The sequence below is a fragment of the Dinoponera quadriceps genome, unplaced genomic scaffold (assembly GCF_001313825.1).
Source record: "Dinoponera quadriceps isolate SergipeBrazil2010 unplaced genomic scaffold, ASM131382v1 scaffold628, whole genome shotgun sequence".
In the NCBI taxonomy this organism is placed as follows: Eukaryota; Metazoa; Arthropoda; class Insecta; order Hymenoptera; family Formicidae; genus Dinoponera; species Dinoponera quadriceps.
In genome coordinates, this window is record NW_014554836.1 from 1,372,250 (window position 1) to 1,393,958 (window position 21,709).

At 44.0% G+C, this 21,709-nt stretch overlaps 2 protein-coding genes across 7 annotated transcripts; one reads left to right on the forward strand and one right to left on the reverse strand.

The window, feature by feature from the left end:
* Nucleotides 1-59: 59 nt before the first annotated feature.
* LOC106742297 (pre-mRNA 3'-end-processing factor FIP1) lies at nucleotides 60-3,651 on the reverse strand. Its single transcript, XM_014615117.1, has 4 exons — nucleotides 3,246-3,651; nucleotides 1,866-2,774; nucleotides 1,250-1,596; nucleotides 60-835 (listed from the first exon to the last, which is right to left on the reverse strand). The coding sequence occupies exons 1-4, from the start codon at nucleotides 3,423-3,425 to the stop codon at nucleotides 715-717; spliced, it is 1,557 nt and encodes a 518-aa protein (XP_014470603.1). The 5' UTR covers nucleotides 3,426-3,651; the 3' UTR covers nucleotides 60-714.
* A 269-nt stretch (nucleotides 3,652-3,920) lies between these two features.
* LOC106742289 (laccase-1-like) lies at nucleotides 3,921-21,664 on the forward strand. Of its 6 annotated transcripts, XM_014615097.1 has the most exons (17): nucleotides 3,921-4,121; nucleotides 4,415-4,547; nucleotides 4,714-4,959; nucleotides 5,815-5,887; nucleotides 6,342-6,610; nucleotides 6,977-9,009; nucleotides 9,097-10,455; nucleotides 13,711-13,781; nucleotides 14,237-14,526; nucleotides 16,278-16,488; nucleotides 16,793-17,070; nucleotides 17,173-17,296; nucleotides 17,723-17,943; nucleotides 18,041-18,227; nucleotides 18,475-18,690; nucleotides 18,990-19,208; nucleotides 19,868-21,664. In XM_014615097.1, the coding sequence occupies exons 7-17, from the start codon at nucleotides 10,448-10,450 to the stop codon at nucleotides 20,335-20,337; spliced, it is 2,295 nt and encodes a 764-aa protein (XP_014470583.1). In that variant the 5' UTR covers nucleotides 3,921-4,121; nucleotides 4,415-4,547; nucleotides 4,714-4,959; nucleotides 5,815-5,887; nucleotides 6,342-6,610; nucleotides 6,977-9,009; nucleotides 9,097-10,447; the 3' UTR covers nucleotides 20,338-21,664. The 6 variants fall into 6 exon arrangements, with proteins under 6 accessions (XP_014470583.1, XP_014470581.1, XP_014470584.1 ...); XM_014615095.1 differs by having other exon boundaries at nucleotides 4,415-4,959; nucleotides 9,102-10,455; XM_014615098.1 differs by lacking the exon at nucleotides 4,714-4,959 and having other exon boundaries at nucleotides 4,415-4,681.
* Nucleotides 21,665-21,709: the final 45 nt, after the last annotated feature.

Consider the following 21,709-nt stretch of genomic DNA (forward strand, 5'->3'; position numbering starts at 1 on the left):
ATCGCCGACGTTAACGGATATTTTTCTGGACGGAGAAGAGAAAAATGTCTCTCTCTCTCTCTCTCTGGAAAATATTACTTTATTATCGCAGCATCTTTCCCTTCTTTTTTTTTGTCCTCTCCGGATTTGTGAAAACTTACAAACAAGAATTACAAGGAATATTCAAGATGAGATTTACATGCACAACACAAATAATTCCGTCTTCTCTGCTCTTGACCTTTGATTGACTCGCTCTGACAGTATCCAACAGTTCCGTTCGATCTCTTTCTTTACTTTTGCCGCGGAATCAAAGCGGTCGAATCGTTGCTATTGAACGTGTGAGAAGCGAATAATATGTTTCTTAAACGCTATTACAGACGTACGTGATGATTATCGCGGAGTGCACGGTTTGTTTACGGTAAATTCATAAATAGAAATCCGCCTCGATTCTCCCCTATCGCGAGTTACATTATTTAAAACGTAGACGAGCATCGGACAATTCGATTCCGCGCATCAATGTGTGTTACTTTCGTTAAATTAATGCATACTATCGTGCGCGTGTACTTTTTCCGCGTGTATTACATCTCGTAGATTAACAATCGAGGCATGTTGTTGTGAAAAGTGATTCTCCACCTTAGCTTTTTCATAGTCGAGTTGCGACTACGATCGGCGGTCGCTCAATTAATTACGTGCAATGACATGTACGCGTGTATGTATGCATTCGATCGTTACAATTTATTCACTCTCTTCCTTGGAACGTTCTCTGTCCGAGCGTCTGGATTTCTTCTTGCGCCGGCTCGGACTTCGCGATCTCGATTTGTGTCTGCGAGATCGAGACCTCGACCGATGTCGATGTCTGAAAAGAAAGATCGCGCGTGATCAGTATCAGAGTGTTCCGGTACTCGTGCACGGGCTAGCGCCTTGTCGTGGGCTGAATAACCTGTGCGGCAAACTGCAAAGGAGAAACCAAGCTACTCCGGGAAGAAGCGCGCTTGACCTTGATGGTAGTATTTATTGAATAAGAAAAAAATTCAGAATCTTCCCTTTTACAGGAGGGAACACGCGCAGTATAGAATTTTGTGGTAATTTAATATCAATTACTACAAAAGAGAGAAATGATAACTGCTACAAATGATTATTACAGAGAAAATAATTATTACTACGAACGATTACTATGAAGTAATAATTACTACAAAGTAGTAATTACTAGTAAATAGCAACAATTGTATAAAGCGAATGTAGAATTTAGCAGAAGTAACATGTCCATTACCGATCCTTGTGTCGATACTGGGACCTCGACCTGTCGCGATCCCGATCCTCCTCTCTCGTCATCGAGTCCCTCTCTCTGTCGCGGTCCCTCATCAACGGATCCTTCTCCCTCTCGCGTTCGCGCTCCCTGTCCTTGTCCCTCTCCCTGTCTCTGCCCATGGATTCCATCTCCCGGTCCCTATCTCTATCCCTGTCTCGTTCGCGGTCCCTGCCGTCCCTCTGATCGCGCGCCTGTATCAGAGGCGGAATAGAGGTCGGTGGCACCATGGTGGGTATCGTCTTGGGCCCCATGTCTTTGTCATCATCGTTCTCGGTCATCGGGATGGCCAGGTTCGTCGGTTGCCACGTCTGGAACGAACGGGAACAGGAAGCTTAGTCGCGCGCTCGAACTTATCCCACCTTCCGTAGACTTCGCTTACACGGCAACGTTAGTCGGATTCGGTAACTATTGCTAACTATTTCGTTAGCGAACTCTCGCATTTAATTGGAGGACACTTTCAGATCCAAAAGGATGTACCAATCAAATGCAAGATCTCGCCAACTACGGTTTTTACCAAACCGGATTAACATTGCCGTGTATACGTCACAGACGAGTCGCGTGAACGCCGTTTCCTCACCGGGTCGTTGCCCCACTGGCTGTCCTGCGTCGGTTCGTAGCTCTGGTAGTACGGATCGGCGTCCGGCATGTAGAAAGATGCTGGTTCACCAGCGTAGCCCGGCGGCGGCATGTCAAACGGTGGAGGCATGCCCGCACCGGGTGGCGGTACGCTCATGTCCGGGAAACCGGGTTTCCTCGAGTACTCCCTCCTATCCGCGGTCATCACCTGTATGACATTGCCCTTCGGAGGCGACTTGTCCAGGTTCCTCCTCGAGGCTAGGCCGGAACTGCCGATAACGTCAATAGTGCCTGCCATTTTCCGACCCGGCGGCGGCCCCGCTCTCTTGGGACCCATAATTCCCGAATATTTGCTGTTGTCGTTGGTAATCGCAACCTGGGGCATTCTCATGCTACCCGGATTACTGCCACCACTGCCAGTGTTCAGGATTAATCCCACACCGGACTCATTCCGCATCCGCTTCTGCCGCTCGCAGTAAGCGCGCCAGGTCTCCTCGTTGAAGCCATAGTTGAAGTAATCAGTGATATCCGCGCCAGGCTGACGCCATGGTTTATCCTCCAACTGATCCAAGTTGAATTCATGAGCCGGTATCCCATTGATGATACCGATCGTCTCGAACTCCTCTATGCTGAACTTCCCCGGCTGCTTGTTCAGTTTATCCGGCACACCGGACGCGTTGGTCAACAGTCCACCTCTTTTGATATTCAAGCTACCGTATGCTGGAGTCGACTTGATATCACCGATCACAACGTGAACATCATCGTCGGAATCAGAGTCACTGGGTGCCTCGCCGTCCTCCTGGTTAGACATTTCCCTCGTCCCATTCTTATTTACATCCGCGTTCTCCTCCTGCGTGTTGTTCAACGAAGAGTCTTCCCCACCTCCATGGGAGTTTGTGTCCTCCTGCATCTGTAGAAGTGAGAGTACATCAGCATCCTGAAGAAACATCAAAATGTGGAGAGATCTCAATCGAGATATTCAAAGGAAAGAAGAATGAAGGAGAGGACAATTCAAGTGAAATATATGGTATGATTTTCTATATTTTAACAGAAGTTTATTTCCTTTATGTATAGATTCAGGACGATCCAAATGTAAGTTTCGCAATGAATCTCCACTTATTCGTAGACTCACTTTTCTGTTAAATGTTCACTAACTGCTTGTCACTTTGCAGGTACACATAGGTTATGTTACCTCAAAGTATGTTTCCTCTAATTTTATCGCAAGCAAAACTATGAAGAAGACCGCATCTAATAGAGACGATCGAGTTATGTCAACTGCACAAAATTAATCTACCGACAACCCGAAAGTCGAGTTTCTACGGTGTTTCGCAAAAAATAATTCATGATAAAACGTTTGAGGAAGGTTATGTGACGCGTGTACCTCGGAGGAAGCTTCGTTGACACCTTCCCCCTTCTGATCCTCCGGAACTTGAGATTTCTCCTGGAGCTTGGCGGATGCAGAGTCATTCTGATGGCTTTCCGATTGAATATTTGGCGGTGTGAACTCTTTCCCTTCAACCGAATCGCCGTACAACCACTGGTCCTCGTTGTCATCCGCCATTTTTATTTGCCCTACACTCGGCGAACTCGCAGTTCAGCTATCGACTTTTGAGGCACGGATATGATTTGATAAATTTAGAACACTAACGAGAGAAAAATAGCCGCGGCACCTCCTCTTCATGAATTTCGAAACAGAATCGGTAACCAATAAACACATTTTTCTCAGAGAGTTGAAGAAAGAAACAAATTCTCCTGTCGGATGGAAATTAACTATTCATTGATTTCCTATTGGATACCGAATACGTTCCGCAACCGATCGAAATCCTAGTTTTGCTTACGGTGAAACTTCTCGTCACTTCTATGCCTTTTGGAATACATCAGCCTGAAGCAACATTCTGATTGGTACGTTTCTTTAATTTACATTTACCGATTGATTAAGAATGGTCGATAATGTCAATATTCTTCAATTACCTTGGGCCCCCCCATGGTAGTTGCAAAAATTTATCCAGAGCTGACAGTCTTCAGTATCACCTCATCAGTGACGTGATATTCTGGCTTTACGGGATATAATCAGCTGTAACCCGAGATATTCATATTAACAAACCAAGAAAAAATTATAAGTTTTGTTGCAACTTTGGCTTCAAAATATTCGATTGCTTTTTAATCGGAGCACACAAAAGTTTCAATACTTTTGAAATGGTATTTAACAATTTTCATAGAATCTCATATATGCACACCGCCATAGCTAATGATGAAGGTAATAAATAACCCAGTAAACACTAATTAACTAACAGTAACACAACATCAATGTTATAAATTCCCCTCTCAATAATGTAACTGTTACGTAACACGCGTGTTATATTGCATTTACCTTGTTGAATGGGAAATTATGACATTGACGTCCCGTTATTCTTAGTTGGTATTCACTGGGAACAAATTAAGGATGTTTGGCAACTTGTGTGAGAAACATATTTCACATTTCCTAGATTAAATCGAATGGCTAGCTTTCACATGATATAACATTTGTTTTTTCCATATATCTGCTTACAGGTAGAGAAAAATCTCTCTAGTATACGTAAACATATAAAGAATAAGACCTACAAGGGCCAATCGATGTCACTTATCGAAGGGTTTTCCCGAATCTAAGTGTCTTCCTCGTCGTCTTCCAGATTGAGATACCAGAGTATATTTATTACACACACACACATACACACGTAACACCTGACGTTACGAAATCACGATAATCATTGAGCTGCCGGCACATGCAATATCAGGCAGAGCTGCACAAGCTGCACTCTCAAGCGCTCGTTCGTGCCTGTGAGCATTTATTTTCTCTTCCATTTCCATAGGACTGAACAGTCCGAAAAAAAACACGGAGAAAGGTAGCCGCCCGGTAGAAACAACACGGCGGAATGCGGTTGATGACTTCAGGCGCACGGCGTCGTGAGGGGAACGCTCTCGCGCGTCCTTGCGCGTCTATTTCGCGGCGCGCGAACCTCGTCATCCTCGTCGTTCGCCGGGGAACTACCCGCATCCCGCCGGGACTTTCTCCATTCCCACCGCAGATGGACGAGAGCGAGCGTCCGACAAAAAAGGTCCTTCTTTTTTCTGATCTTTTTCAACGTCGTCGCGCAGCCCGAACGTTCGTGTTGTATTTCGGAGAGAGAGAGAGAGAGAGAGAGAGAAAGAGAGAGGAAAAAAGGAAGAAAGAAAGAAAATCGTATCTCCCACACAAGAGAAAGTCGAAATCTGAATGACGGAACGGGAAACAGAGACCTGGATGGCACAAGCTTCTAATAGAGGCCCAAAAAGCGTCTCTCATTTATTTTTGACATCTTTCGAACATCCTTAAGACGTTTTTTCCAGGAGACAAAAAGGCGTCGGGTGGGAATGCCGGTCGTGTGAAAGCGACGGCGCTTTTCCACGGGGAGGCAACTCACGTGGCCGATCCGCGTCTTCGCTCTCGGAGCATTGTCCAAGACAGCGGACGTCGCACCGTCTCTCAGGGCCCTTTGTTTTGCGGCCATGGTCCATCGCGGGGTCATTGCGTAAGAGCCGCGCGCTCATACCATGCGGATAATAATTTCGCTCCTCGCATGCCGCACATGGTGTGTGCTGCTCTTTCTCTCTCTCTTTCACCGCTGATCAATTTGTCGTCATTCCTTACACGTTCGTTACATTGTATCGCGACGACCTTCGCGACCTGTAATTCCGAATTATGTAATATACGGTAACATCTCGCCCTTGAGACGCACCCGAGCGCGCGGGTCGCGCTTTTTTATCCGACGAATTCAATCTCGAGGGTCGGCCTCCGCTGCTCTCTCGTGCGTGCACACACTGCGTCATGCCTGACCATTGCCGGGATCCCGAGAATTACACGGTTTTCTAGTCTTACGCGTCAAGTCGAAACTACGGCTCATACGGCTCACTGATTTATTATTCCTTTTCAGAATTCTGAGGGAGTCCACAAAGACAGTTTCAGCGAGGGACCAGACGGCCATTAAGGCATTTTTATCGATAAAAGTGAGTTCAGAATATAAATTTGTGTCTTCATTAGGCCTCCCATCGCGCTCCTTCGATGCTACAAGTGGGGAGTTATTTCCGTTTCCTCCGCTTTATAGACATATTTGACAAGTCATTGCCCATATTAAAACACATTCCCACTTTCGATTTTACTTTCGATGCGACTTTCGATCTTAATCGTACATACAAGCTTGGGGATCGTGCAATCCTCGATCTAGAGAATGGGAAGACACACATAAAGCATGCATACACCCGCTTCCTTACCCCTTCTTCTTCTTCCTCTCCACCGCGAAGCGCGAGCGTGCCCACCATCGATATGCAGTCAAGGCGAAACTCCACGTCGTTTCCCACTAATGAAGACAGAGATAATTACGAAATCGTTTATGAAAAGTAACGACGTGATCGTGTGTATTGCGGCATTGTTGTGACCTTAGCCGTTTTATCGCAAGCGCAGCGCAGAGACCGCGGCGAAGATCGTGGAAGGTGGTTTACGTAAAAGGCACGATAGATTAATATTAATACACCTGGCATCGGAGGAACGGATGAAGTGTTCGCGAAAACCGTCCCACGTAAACCAGGAAGTACATGTGAAATGACACGGGCACGTCATCATCGGCTGACGCGAGTCGGCGGCTACTGGTTCCTCGCCATAAATCGAGTCGAAGAGCACGGGGAATTCCCTCGAAACCTGTTCCGCAGGATTCTCGCCCAAGTGGTGGCGAGGTAATGTCCACACGGACCACTGATTTAATCGTATCATTCGTCAGGAACAAAAACATTATTCGATTAATGCGCACCTTGTAGCAACGACGCCATTACAGCAATCTGTTAGATCGTACTCGGGCGCATATGCTTCTATCTCGCTTCTATTATTTCTTCTATTATTCCGTATGTTTCCACTTCCTATAATTCCTTGCGTCAATTCAATTACAATGTTCATCAACCGTGAATTTACACTGTTCTTTGATTTGGATTAACTCTGTCCAAGCTATTTTGTACTTCGATCTTCTTTTCGTTTCGCGCACTGTATGTGTATTATTTGTATTTCACGCGTTAAATACAGCCAAGTATTTTCTGTTTCACGGACAGTGCGGACAGTGCGAGACGCAACGTTTTTTCGGCGAAGCCGGCGCGTTTAAATCTGAAAGGATGAAACGGCTATTAGGAGAATCCAGATAAGTCTTCCTTTTAATTTTTTATTAAGCCGATATGAGCCAAGTACAAGTGTGCGTTCTTTGATATTCTTCGCATCAGTTCGGCTGAGAAGGATCTCAATCGGGGTTGGAACGTTCCAACGAAGAACAACCATTTGTATATAGAATATCATATTATAAGAAATAACTCACACACAAATCTGTGCTTCGCATTGATCGAAAAGAAAAGGAAAAGGGAAAGAGGCTCGACTGTTCAGACCTGTCCGCTAAATATGAAACGCCTCATGCTAGACACTAGTGTGACTTTCTAGATAACGCCTTCTTATCTTACAGCGACGTAACAGCTTCAGAAACATTTCTTCCGATGCTAATTTTACTGGCAAATACAGCATATCACGCCATATGTTCGTGTCATTAATACGATAAGATACGGTTAAATGACATATTGAAAGTTCTTGTTATAATTGAAATTCGTCCCTTCTTATCGGGCAACATTTGCAATGGAACGCACTCTTAACAATCGTATCCGATATTTCGTCATTATCGGTATCGTTGAGCTAAAATCTCACTTCTCTCTTATCTTAATTCTCTCTTATCTTTTCTTCTTTCTGGTGTGAATACTATCTCCACAAGTGTTATTATATTTTTCTTAAACAAAAGGAAAATCTATCCCGAATGAGTAATAAATAAATGTATAAGTAAATTTCTAATTAAAATTCGGAAAACGAAATTCTCACGGAACGCAGGCTCCAAGAAGCGTAGACACTCGTCGTGATCCGAGTCGAAATTTTAGTCCTACTTTAATTTAGTTCTGCATTAAATCTTCGAAGGTCTTCCTACTGTGCTCCTTTAACGCTACAAATGAGGAAGTTGCTGTTTTCTTTACTTGAAGAGTACTTAATACAGAACTAAAATTTAAATTTTCGAGGTCTCAGCTCTCATTTGCAGCATTAAAGGAGCACTTATCGTAGAAACCTACTTTCGTTTTCTCCCCCTTGAAGACTTAATGTGGAATTCAAACTTTCAACTCGGTGAAATCAATTTCCGACGTGAGGCTCCGTTTCGTCGTTTTTCTCCCCTTCTTGACTTATCCGTTTCCTGTTTTTATTTTCGCACGATTAATCTCGATTAAATTACGAGTGTTTTCAGCCTCGAACGCAAAGAAGAGGTCTTTTATCGATTGTACGCGAATGCGTAAGCGCGCGTTTCGCGAGCATCACGCACGAACGATTGAACTTTGTTCCTTTCGTGCCACGAAACGACCGGTTGGTGTTGTAATTGACGATTTTGGTGCGATGCGTTGCGCAATTGCGTCGTCGGGAGTGAACGAAAGTGCGTTTACTGCCGTGCGCGTGCTGAAGCGAGCAAACGCATCTCTTCCTCGTTCGCTCGATCAGCTTCGCTCTTCCTCCGGAGGAATTTACAATGATCGTCGTATATTGTTATCCCATTAATACCCAGACATTACACCACAATGCAATTTACGATGACGCGTGGATCCTAGGAAATCAGGGAGACTCGGAAAATTAATCGCGTTTGCAGATCGAAATTTATGCTCATCGCGGGTAATCATCGGCGATGCGCATCATTCCGATGTGCGTAATAAAACGCCGATGAGAACTTGACAGGTTTTACGTTTCTCGATGAAAAGGATGTTTTTCCGAGCAAAAAATAGAATATCCTACGGCGCTGTTGCACGAAAACTTCATCGTAAATAAGAAAATCTTCGCATTTTGTAAGCGACTTGAAGCGACGAATTATTCGAATTCGACTGATTTTTCGCTCTTGTACATGGCCAAGAATGCTACTACGTAACTATTGCTGTATTTGTTTAAATGACTCGCTTTGATTAATACTTTTTCACAGCCCTATTTTATTATGAAACTGAGGAGATTTTATCCCAAAGTTAAATAAATCTATCTAAAAGGGCTGTTCTATCAATGGAATTGATCAACGGCGGTAATTCGAGTAAGTCACAGTTTCATATTACTGAAACTAATACTCTCGAGTTGTTAGAACAATGTATAATGTATTACACTAAATATTTTTTCTCAGTGTAGGTTCAACAATTATTGCCAAGAAGGTTCAGGAAGAAGAAAATGTAAAGAACAGGAGTATTTGATCCGAGCATACAACGAATTTTCCAGTCTTATTTTCAACGAGATTTCACTTCGAGAAGTTCAGAGAGCGACGAGTCATCAGAGACTCTCGGCGTTCATGTAAACGCACGAACGATCCGCGGAAGAATGATTCGATTGTCATCTGAATATGTCGAAATTTTGGTCCTACGTTTAAATCTACTTAGTTCTACATTAAGTCTTTAAGTAGAAAAAATGAAAATAACTTACCATTTATAGCATCAAAACAGCACTAATAATATTCCTTCGATTCCTACAAAGGGAATTTAAACCTCCTCTGGAAGAATTTTAAATTCTAAGTGTTCAAATGGAGGAAACAGGAATAACTTCCAATTTGTAGCATCAAAAGAGCACAACAGAAGACTTTTGAAGACATAATATAGAACTAAGGTTCGATCCGGGCGTATTATTTACAATATTCCGGCTGTTATAGCGAGCAAACAGAGCCAGGTAATGCTCGCTTATCGTGCCCAGCCCGGGTATTAAGTTCAATTACGATGAAGATAAGGCGCTTTCCTTCGTCGCTCGACGGGGCCGAAATGCGTCAAATCGAGTTTCCTTCTCGCCGCGAGTGCCACGCCGGGCCGATCTACACGGAAAAGAGAGAGAGAGAGAGAGAGAAAGAAAGAAAGAAAGAAAGAAAGAAAGAAATTGCTGTGGGAGGAGCGCTTCTTTTTCTTCCTCTGCTCCTTATCATCATCATCATCGTCCTCTTCCGCTCACAAATCTCGTTTCAAACGAGTCGATGGTGGAAATCTGAGAGGGAAACTCGCCGGACATGGTTTCCCGCAGGAGAGAGACAGCGAAAGGGACGGCCGTGATCGCCGGCGTCGCGGCATGCCGTGCGTTGTCGTCGTCGTCGCGTCTGTATTCTACCTGGTGGTCTAGGTGAGACAAGGTGAAGAAGCAGAACGCCCCCCTCGCCGGCCATTCGCGGCGGATCCTCTTAAAAGAGGACTCCTGAGAGGGGCGAATGACGGCGCGCTGGTTCTTCAGTATCTCGTGTTACATCGCCGCGGTGCGGTCACTGTGTCTCGGACATCGGACGAGGAGTCATCTCGGGGCGGAAGTGAAAGAAGAGATTCGGTCTTCCGGCACGTGCGAGAGGAGTCTCCCCGAATCGTGAACGGAGAATTCAACGCCCGTCGAGGCGCACCGCCGACGACGGATTATTCTCGCTCGGCGGATCATCTCGAACAGCGTCTTGTCGATCCTCATCGTCCGATCGTCAGGAGGATATCCTGCGGGAAATCGAGAAGGGTGCGAGGATGATGCGGTGAGTCACGTATTGCGTGTTCGGTGTTGCGTTATTCTGCGAAATCCCAGCCCCCTTATTCCGTAACGAAAATTTTGTTATCGCCGGCGTATCGTCGCGCAGCTATTTCGCGACGAGGTAAAAGTAAAAACACTTCGCGCACCTAACTGGACATTCTTGTTGTTTTGGTCTTTAAATACGAAAATATTAAAATATAAAGATTTATTGTTATTACTATATTATATTATATTCAGAAATTTATTAAGAGCGATTTTGCAATTTTGCTACCTTTGGCAATATCAATCCATAGAAATCTCCGAGTGTAAAAGTAGTTCAGATTATTGTGCACGCGCTGTTAATTTATCAAAAATCACCCGGAATTTCGGCGCTCTAAATATCCCCATTTCTTTCGCGGACAACCTTCGGATGTTTTCCACGGCATACGGCGTTTCCAATGACTCCCATTAACGAGATGCAAGGGGAAAACCTGCAGGTATCTCCTCGCCACAAGATAATTAAACGTGGAACTAATGTAAGTAAGAGTGTTTCGTAACAACGGACGTGACATGAGATCGTTAAGACGAATGCTGTGCGTCTCATTGTTTCGGTACTGAACACATTGCGCGAGTCAAGTTCGAAGAGAGCAGTCTACTGATGTCAAAACAACGATGTCTCGCTCGTACGTGCACACGACGACGCTGAATTGACTATATCAATTAATTACGTGCGTGTGGGAGTCGGAGGACATCGAAAGATATTATAAAACCGATATATACATATGATTAATAGCGTGCGACCTGATGCGAGTATGAATAATACATAAACACGCATTCCAGTTCGAAGCAGCTCGAGAACGGGTGTTCGACGAGCGGGCTGCTGATATTTTCACAATTAACGACGCGAGCGCACATTATGCGGGCTTTACTTAGGGGCGGGTGTTCGAGTATCTCCAAGCCGATTCCGCGCCGCTAAGGGCAAATTGGAAAACAGCGGGCGCTGGAGTTAACGCCTTTCTTGTATAATAACGTGATTATTAGCTCAGTTGCAAATAACAGCTGCGCCTCCACGTGCCATGTCGATACGTACGTTGTCACCAGCCTAAGATTCGGTAGGTGCGAGTGGTCGCACGCATGATGTAAAATTTTGGAAATAACTAGGGCGAAACACGCGGCCGGGTTTAATCTACTTTATGCCGGCTCTTGGTACTCGGGTGATGTGTTGCTCGTACAGTCGGCGTATACTGTTTCTACCGTTCCTTGAAACTTTTAATAGATTGAACTTTTAACAGATCGAAACTTCGATATTTATGGTGAACTTATACTTGCGGATATATAAACTTATACGAAATATTTGCAACCTCAGTAATATTTACTCGAATGCGGTGTGCATTTTTCTGTGTGCATTATAATTGAATCAAGAGCCGTTAAATAACCAGAGTTACTTCTGCGACATTCAACCTTATGCATTATGTAAAAGGCTGAAAATCGGTGTAACCAAGGAATAGTATAACATATGGATGCCACCGACTGTACGAGCGGTGGCGGAGAGACGACTAAAACTACCTAAACTCATGGACTGTGTCTATCGATAGACAATCCAAGGCTCCCTTTACATACTCGTACGTATTCAAAGTTTACGAGTCCGGATCCCGGTTCAAATTGCCGAAAAGGTTCGTTTTCCCTCGAAGAAAATAAAACGGCCTGAACGAAGTTACAGGTCAGCATGAATCAACAGAGCTGTGGAAATAAGTTAAACTCGAAAAATGCGGGTCTAGTTTCGATCAGATAATAAAATGCGAAGGACTACGTTTCGGGGCTGGGAATTTGCGCACGCAGATTACGGCTCCGAGACCGGAGCCGAAAATATGAGAGGATATCCGAGATAGTAAAAAAGGCTTTGGGAAGGAAGGTCAAAGAAGAAGATAAAGGTCCGCGTTGCGGCGCGTGTCTCAGTCGGCACGTGCTAAATTCGTGAAAAGCCGCGATACGACACCTGTGTGCGCGTATGTAACGTCGCGTCGTGTCGTAAAAAGCGTCGGGGATGTCGACATTGCGATGTGTCTTCGCGATTGCCACCGTGTGCGCTGCCACCGACGAGACGAGCAGTCGTGAACGGCCGTTCTCATGGACAAATGAGGATTATCGCCGAGTGATGTGTAATACACATGAGAGGCTCGTGTGATTAAGAAATCCCGGGAGTCGGAGCTCTTCCAGGACGTACTTCTTCTATTTCGAGAACGTGCCTTCGGACGATTCTCTCGCTTTAGATTGCATCCGTCCCCGTAAACACCGGCCACTCTTCGACGTTTCTTCGGCTCTTTACGCTCTTGTCGTATTTTGTTTTCCGTCGCTTTTCATTAACTCGTTAAATAAATCGTTAAGTTACCTCGATAACACGAAAAACACATAAAATAAGTAAGTCGCCTGTTTGTTCGGATCTATCGGCAGGTTAGTGAGCCTTCAGCCGTTCGCAATAAAATGTAACGTAATTCCTGATAAAAGGCCTCTCCAGCGCCGTTCGGAAATGTAACAGAATTAATTTGAGAAATGTCGATATTTGATAACGTTGAAAAAGGCCTTTCCCCGAAATTACGACAATTTTGAGATCCCGCAATCTTTTAGATCTTTTTAAATCTTCAAATTCGTGGAAGAGGATCGAACGATCCTGTTAAAAGCACATGCAAAAATCTCAATTATTTATAAACAATGACCGTGCACTTTTTTTTTACTTCATATCGCTGAAAAGCTCTTAATAAATTTCTGAATATGATAATAATAATAACAACAATAAATCTTAAATATAATAATAATAAATTTAATAACAAAATACATTTTTTTGAATCATAATAATTATAATAATATTCAATTTTTAATAATAATTAATAGTAATAATAAATTCAGAATCGACGTCACGAAGAGCAAAGTCAATTGGAAGAAGGAAGTCTCTTTCTTTTGAAAATCATAAACCTGACAATATTCGGTCGATCGTGCAGCATCTCTCGTGAAAATTCAAAATATTGTCCCGCGAGGAAGGCTCTCAATGGTGCACGCGTATTACATAAGCCACCGTCGCGCACGTACGCGCACAATATCTTTCGAATATCTCAATTCGTGCGCACCGATGTTCTTCGAGTTGATTCCTCTCCCCGTCTCCGCGATGTTATCTTCGCGGGATCCGCGGGAACGTGACGTTGTCTAATGAGCGTAAATTTGCATGCGTTTAAAGCGCGCCTTCTGATCTCCGCTTTTGACTTACTAGATCACTCTCTGATTGCAGACCGAGAAAGACGATGATCTGGAACGTGCTGCTGCTGCTGCCTTATCTATTCGCCCATGAAAGTCAGTCAGGTGAGTCGTGATACGCGCTCTCGCGCACGCTGATCGATCGATCATCGGACAACGCAGAAATTTGCGTGAAAGAACACGCAAGAGATTCGAAAAGCGTCCCGGGAGTTCCGAACTTCGAAATCCGACGCGTGTCGCTCGAGTTTCTCAAGTTTCCCGAAACTCGAGATTCAATATATAGTAATAATAATAATTATATTATTAAAATCATATGGAAATATATAAAATTATCTAAATAATATATAATTCCTTATATGATTACATATGATTTTACATGGTTGTATACGATTATGTATGAAAAACTTGCTAACCAGGACAGGAAAACAAATGAAAAAATAGTGGAAATATTTTAAAATAATTGCGAGCTTACGAATATTCTTCGGGACTTCGAGGGCCGAGTTTCAAATTCAATTCAAATTTCAATTCAAAACTGTAACACAATGGTTTCCCGATTTCAGAGGCGGTGATAACGGCGTACAACGATATCGGGCTGGCACCGGTCGACCCGGAGATCGCCGATACCGTCGATTGGAGCCGTCACGCGTGCAGACGAACGTGCAGGAATGACGCGCCGCCTCTGGACTGCTATTACACTTTCAAGCTGGAGTCTTATGAGACCATGAGCAAAGCGTGCTACGATTGTCCCTTCAACATCACGGACTGCTTTCGGCCTCATTGCGTCCCGGCGGACGGTATCAGGAGGTCCCTCTTGGTCGTGAACCGCCAGTTGCCGGGCCCGCCGATCGAGGTGCGATATTTCGATTTGCCGACAAGCCGCACGATCGGCTGTCCGAATATGCAGGGTGAGGCAATCATTACCACTTTAAATTTCTTCGAAATACGAAAGCAGGGGAAAAATTTGTCTAACGCCCGTTTCTATCATTATGACTGGAATCTAATCGATGATTGATTTGACGGGGAATTGACCAATCGTATTGGCCAATTAGTTGGACTGATCAATGCGATTGATCAATTCTGTTGAATTGATCGTCGATTCGATTTTAATTATGATGGATAGAAACGGGCATAACGGAAATTACATCGATATCAATGCACGGAGAAAACAATTCTTTCGGTGTAATTGAATTTTCCGTCGGGGATCAGAGGGAAAAAATGTTCTCAGTTGCGGTAACGGAGATGTTATTTTTTCTTACCAAGTTTTCATCTTCATCTGGTCGTTGGTAAAATATTTTTACTTTCAAAAATATTCAAAGTGGTATGCAGCTATCGCCTCACTCTGTATTTATCTAATCGTCATCTTTATTGTCGTTTCATTATCATCGGTTGTTTATCGATTTTTCGGTGATATGAGGAGCGATAACGTCGAACATGGAACTGGAAGGGATTTATTAGTCACTTTCAAGGTGTTGGTAATTTTTATAATCGAAATTAGCAGCATCGATTTGGTATTTCCGCGTCTGACGAGGACGCCTAATGAGGTCCTTCCGTTTCCTTCTTAACGTCCAAGCCGTGAATTTACGACGAGACGGGAAATTCAATAAAGAAGCGATGAATCCCTCTCACGCCAATCTGAAAATCCCCGCTGACGAGGCAGGAAAGTCACGGTTCGTTGGCTCGCTCACATTTGCGGGCTGAATTTAGCGATAATTGCGGCCGCTTTACATTGCAATTATGCAATGATATCGCCGCGGGAATCACTCACAGATCTATATCTGACGCAATTAACAATCATCACGCAACGTCGCGAGATCGTGTATACGGAGGGAAAGATTTGTTTTAATTTAATAAAATTCCTTTAATTAAAATAAACTTGTCTCTTTAGGGCAATCAAACGAATGTTTGATTCAACGAACAGAATTGTTTGGTTTCTCAAATAATAAGTATCTTATACGTCAAATAACATATTTCTATCGTATCTTCATACAAACATCACATTACATTAATATTGTCATAAGCAATAAATTACATAAAAAAAGTAACATCATGTTTGAAAAATACTAAAGATGATACTAAGAAAAAAAAAACTTTTTCATTCAAACAAAAATGATATTTGGCATTAAATTGTGTTTGTATTAAACAAACCCAAGTCAAACGAACACACACTACAAAAACTGGAAGGAAACTACCTAAAAATTTATTTGTGGGATATAAGGTTCGTTTCACAGAAATAACGTTTATCTCTGCGAATAAACCTTATATCCTCCGCAGGTAAAAAAAAAAAAGAAATAAATTTTCAAATACTTTTTCTTCCGATATAAATCCAAAGAGATCTTTTTCTCTCTTTATCTAATCGCGCACGCGATCGTCCGAGATCGTTCCGTTTGCTCGTCCTCCACCTGCGCATTCCGCCGCTCCTGGATATAAAAATATCTTCGGCTCGGGAGACCGGGGATACACCGTGATTGAATGGCCGCTAATTTGTCGCGCATGGCGTTAATGACGGCTCGCGGGCGCTTAACGCCTAAGGGGATGTCGTCTCGCATGCCGGCCGCTCTCTAATTTACCGGATCGTCTGAGGGATTTGTGTTTGATTGGCAGGTGTGCCAAGGCGACATGATAATAGTCGACATGATCAACATGCTGCACTCCGGCAGCACGACGATGCATTGGCACGGCCAGCATCACCTCGTCTCGCCGTACATGGACGGTGTACCTTACATATCGCAGTGCCCGATTCCACCCGGGGGGACCTTCCGGTACAAGTACATCGCCACCGAAGGCGGCACGCATTTCTGGCACTCTCACTTAGGTGCGTACAAATCGGAGGTTTTTTTAGGATTTCGCCCTAACGTCAAGCGCGCAGTTGTCGCATTTCGAGAGCCCCCCCTATTCGATACTCAACGGCAATATCAATCGCTTAATTATCAGATTACTTGATAAGTTGCTTAATCTTGCAGTTGTTGTATTAATTAATTTATCCGACGATGGACGCAGTCGCGCGGATCAATCGATAAATGAATATTCGCCGTAAGGAATATTTGTACTTTGAGAGAATTCAATATGTCGGCGGAATTCACCACCTACGTTAATTGATCGTGTATTCTCGCTGGCAGGCTTCCAAAGAGGCGACGGCGTGTTCGGGCCGTTGCTCGTCCGCGTACCACCCGCGGTCAACTGGCACAAGGATCTCTACGACTTCGACGAGTTTACTCTGGTGGTGGCCGATTGGGTTCACGAGCTGAGCGACAGTATGTTCCTGGCGCATCATCACGCGAACGGCACCAACAAGGCGCCGAATCTGCTGATTAACGGTCTGGGTCGTTACACGCACATGAGGGACGAGAACGAGACGCTCGCCGACATGCCTGTTTTGACGTTCGACGTGCAACCGGTAAGTTCCGACTGTGAGGGAGACCGGAGGGCGACGCGAAAGTCTTTCGCACGTTGTTTTGTGATTTTCGCCAGTCCACGAATTCAGCATTTGCGCTTGCAGAACTCCCGGTATAGGTTCAGGCTTATCAACGCGGAGTTCCTGAACTGTCCCATCGAGGTTTCCGTCGACAATCATACCTTGCTCGTGATCAGTTCGGACGGAGGCGACATCGAACCGGTGCAAGGTACGATCATCTCGTTTTTGCAGATTCAACTTTTGCCCTTATTTCTACTTAAAGCTTTTCGACGTCTATAAATCCCAGTGGATCACGATAGATAATAATGATAATAATAACAATAATTTAATAACAAAGATTAATAACACTAATTAATAATAAAGATTTAATGCGAAAATTAAGCTTCTATTTCTCGCGTTAAATAAATAGCGAACGAACAGTTTCCCGTTAAAAGCTTCGAGAGAAATGAAAATTGAAAATCAAACAAAATCCAATGGCTTTAAGAAGGCGTAACTTAAGTAGAATCTCAGGAGAAATCCTGAAAAAAAAATCAAGATCTAAAGTAAGAGAGAAATTTGAGTTTGAACTGAGGACGAAAAAGAGAGAAGAAGCGTACAAGCTCACGCGTACTGATATTTTCATAAACGATCGCAGCCGAGTCTCTGGTGAGCTACGCCGGCGAGAGGTTCGACTTCATCGTCGAGACGAATCAGCCGGTGGACAATTACTGGATGCGATTTCGCGGACTGATGGACTGCGACGAGAGATTCCTGAGCGCTTACCAAGTCGCGATACTGCGTTACGAAGGCGCGCCCGATGGGAACCCGGACGTCGAGGTTTCCTACGATCGGGTGCGCAATGACTCCTACGGATTGGTACGTAATGCGAAAATAATGTAGAAAATCTCAAAATCGTTCTGAGAAGGAGACATTTTCGAAGAAATCCCCTGATGTGTGGTTGCTCTGATTTCAGCAAGTGAACGCTCTGAACGAAGGAACCGAGTCGAACAACAGCATCAGCATGCCGATGCTGAACGCAATGGACTCCGACGACGCTTCCAACAGCAGAGAACCGGATTATCAGTTTTACATATCTTACGATTTCTACGCGAAGGACAATCCGAGCTTTCACCGCAAGAACCTGTACGGCTTCCATCAAGGTAAAGCTCGAGTCTTTATTATTAGATCGGTGCAAAGCTTCGTTACGTTTGTCGAGCAACGTCCGAAGCGAAATCGCTTCGAAATCGATCTCGAGGCATTAGTAAATTTTCTAATTTTACATGACAATTTTTATGGATGTTACAAAATATCATTGTAATAACATTGTGTTAATGATTTCTTGCTTACTGGGAATTCTTATCAAGTTACTGCTCGATAAGATATTTTGACTGTGGACTTTTCTTCCAGTGAAAGATCATAAACAGCGACTGTTCACGCCGCAATTGAACCACATATCGATGAAGCTGCCATCGTTTCCGCTGCTGTCCCAGAGGGACCTCATTCAGCCGGATCAGTTTTGCAACTCCAGCACCGTCGAGGAATGCGAAAAAAACTTCTGCGCCTGCAGCCATGTGCTTCAAGTCAAAATGAACAGCGTGGTGGAACTGGTTCTGGTAGACGAAGGTGTGCATACAACCGACAATTATGTCTCTCTCGCGCGTTTCTCTTACCGCTCCTCTCGTCCGAGATCGCACAAACTTCGTCGCAATTGCCACTCGATTACCATAATTATCCGCCGTTACTGTTAATTTTTTAACGCGTTACACGGAGTGAGTCGCCAGAATCGGAACGCTGAAAGAAATCTCCGCTGCGTCCGCCGATTCGGTCCGTTGTTTTGTCCCTGATGACTCAACTCAGGTGCACAAGGTCGTCACACAGCGACGCTTCACACCGACGCTAACGAGCGCTACGATTGTTCGCAGGTTTCACGTTCGACGCGAATCATCCGTTTCACCTTCACGGTTATCAGTTCCGCGTGGTGGCCATGGAAAGAGTCGGGCACAACATCACCGTCGCCGAAGTGAAGGAAATGGACAGGCGAGGCCTGATAAATAGGAAGCTCAAAAAAGCGCCCCTGAAAGACACGGTCACCGTGCCCGACGGCGGGTATACCATCTTGCGCTTTTTCGCCGATAATCCAGGTGAGAATTTGCAGTTGCACACACACGCGCCATTTGACAAAAGATTAAAGGAGGAGCGAAGCAAACTGACGCGTCCGCAAATAACAGACGCTTTCTTTAAAAACTGTGCTCGTTTAAAAATAACGTTTCATCGAAAAAAAAAAAAATAGACACGAAGGTGCAGCAAAGCGTGCGCAAAACCACATTTTATAATATAATAAATATATTTATATATAATATAATAATAATTGTTATAATTATAGTTCTTATAATTGTAATTATAAAAAGAATTATTATTATAATTAAATATATTTATTATATTATCAAATGTGGTTTACATGAAAATTATCATATAAATTAAAATATATTATTATCATTATAAAAACATTATGAAAACATTATAAAAACTTTTCCGAGATGGGAAATATACGTAGATTTGTGCAAAACACGGTTGCAAAACATGCAAGGAGCTCTGAAAAATGTTTCACGCGCGTTTGAAAAATGATTCGGGTCGATGATAAAAACAGGGGAATACACAGCGAAAGATAAGATAAGACGAATCGATCACAAATTCCGAGTCATTTTTCACAAAGCGTGATGATTAATCAGGGAAAGGAAAAACAAGGAAAACTAATGGAACGTAAGGGATTACATCAATAACAACGATGTGCGCTTTCCAGGGTACTGGCTGTTCCATTGTCACATCGAGTTTCACGCGGAGATCGGAATGTCGTTGATCTTCAAGGTGGGCGAGCACGAGCAGATGCTGCCGGTGCCTCCGAATTTCCCGAAATGCGGCGACTGGAGCCGGAAGGACGGTCACAGCGGTGCCGATGATCCGGTCGACAAGACCTACACACAGAACGACGAAACATACGTAAAAAATTTGCAGAATTTAAGAAACAACACGATTCCAATGATTCCAACGATTCCAACGATTCCAACGATTCCAACGATAAACGCGACGAGGCAGGTGCCAGCCAGCGTCGACCTCTTGGTGACGATAGACCACCTGGTGAAGTTATGGCCGCGGTTCATGGGGGAACTGCTTCATCGGCGTCCATCCTCGGCGTCCGGGCCGAGCGCCACGTTGTTGCCGATTATGTTGGCTTGCCTCGTCAGTTTTGTGGTCAACCTACGCTCGTTATGAAGCGCACGGGGTCTAGTTTAATTATGAGAGGTTTTGTACGTTTCAGCTGAGCCAGGTTGCACTTGTTGCCTCATCTTCGGATCTACAATAGATATAGTTAGTCTTCAGCCTTTTGCTTTAAGTAATAAAATGTAACATAATCTCTGGCAAGAAGCGTTTCTCGCCGCTGCTAAAAGTCGTAATAACGCTTAAATCTTGGGAATTGCGAAATCTGGTAACACCAGAAATAGTAGTAGCGCTTTCTGCTAGGAATTACGTTGCAATTTAGTACTCGGAGCAAAAGGCTTAAGACTTGTGAACCCTGCTTTAGAATGACGTAAGTATATAACTTAGCGTTGAGGGGAAAAAGTACGAAATTTAAGTGCAGCACTGGCTGAGTTAAAAGAAACAAGCTTGAAATATCAAACCGGTGCGGAGGATTCGTTTTCTTTTTTTTTTTTTTAATTCTGACTCGTAGGAAAATCGTATGTTGAAGAAAAGATTCGATGAGACTCTATTGGTTGTTCGTAAAAATATACCCAGACAGGGCAAAATCGACGTCCTTAAATGTGCTCAGAGCGTCTTGGGATGATTTTAGAATATCCCGTGTTATCTGGGACAGTTAATTTCCTTCGTGGAGATTATCGACACCTCGAAATATCGAACGATTCTGTCTTCAGTTTTATTTGATTTGACGAACACGACGAACCAACCGGCACCGATCCGATATTCACGCTCACGTCGAAGTATTAATATATTTATGCGATACCGTTAATTTCCTTCATCGTTGCACATGCGTTGCCGTAAATGAAACGCGCGAAACTGATGTACTTGATGCTCGTGCTCGGCTGAAATTCCAACGTATATCTCGCAACGCGAGTTGCGAGCGGACGTTACATGAGCAGATGACTTAACATTACTGTGATATAGAAAAGTACATTGCAATAGTTGTATAATTATCAGAATACTGACTGTATGTGTGTGTGTGTGTGTTTGTGTGTGTGTATGTGTATGCGCGTACAACGGGTCACAAAATGTCTCGCTTCGGCCGGCATAATTGCAGGATCGAGAATTTTATGGTTGCCAAGGTACACGGCGTTACAAATTCACCGTGCACTTTCGCGTCGGAGGAAAATCGGTACCGGAGTCGTCCGAAGAGTCAGTCGTCGAGGCACAGTCCGATGGGAGCGGGACATCTTATGGTTCGGCGCAGGAGAGGCGTTGCTCTGAATTTACGTCATTGTGACTATACATTGTACATACTGTAGCATCCGATCTAACGTAATGAGTAATAACTGTTATCAGTCTAACGAACGTATCGAAATATATACGGTGATGTTTTCTTTTCTAACGATTTGTACATATGCATGTGTGCTTGTGGATGTGTGTGTAT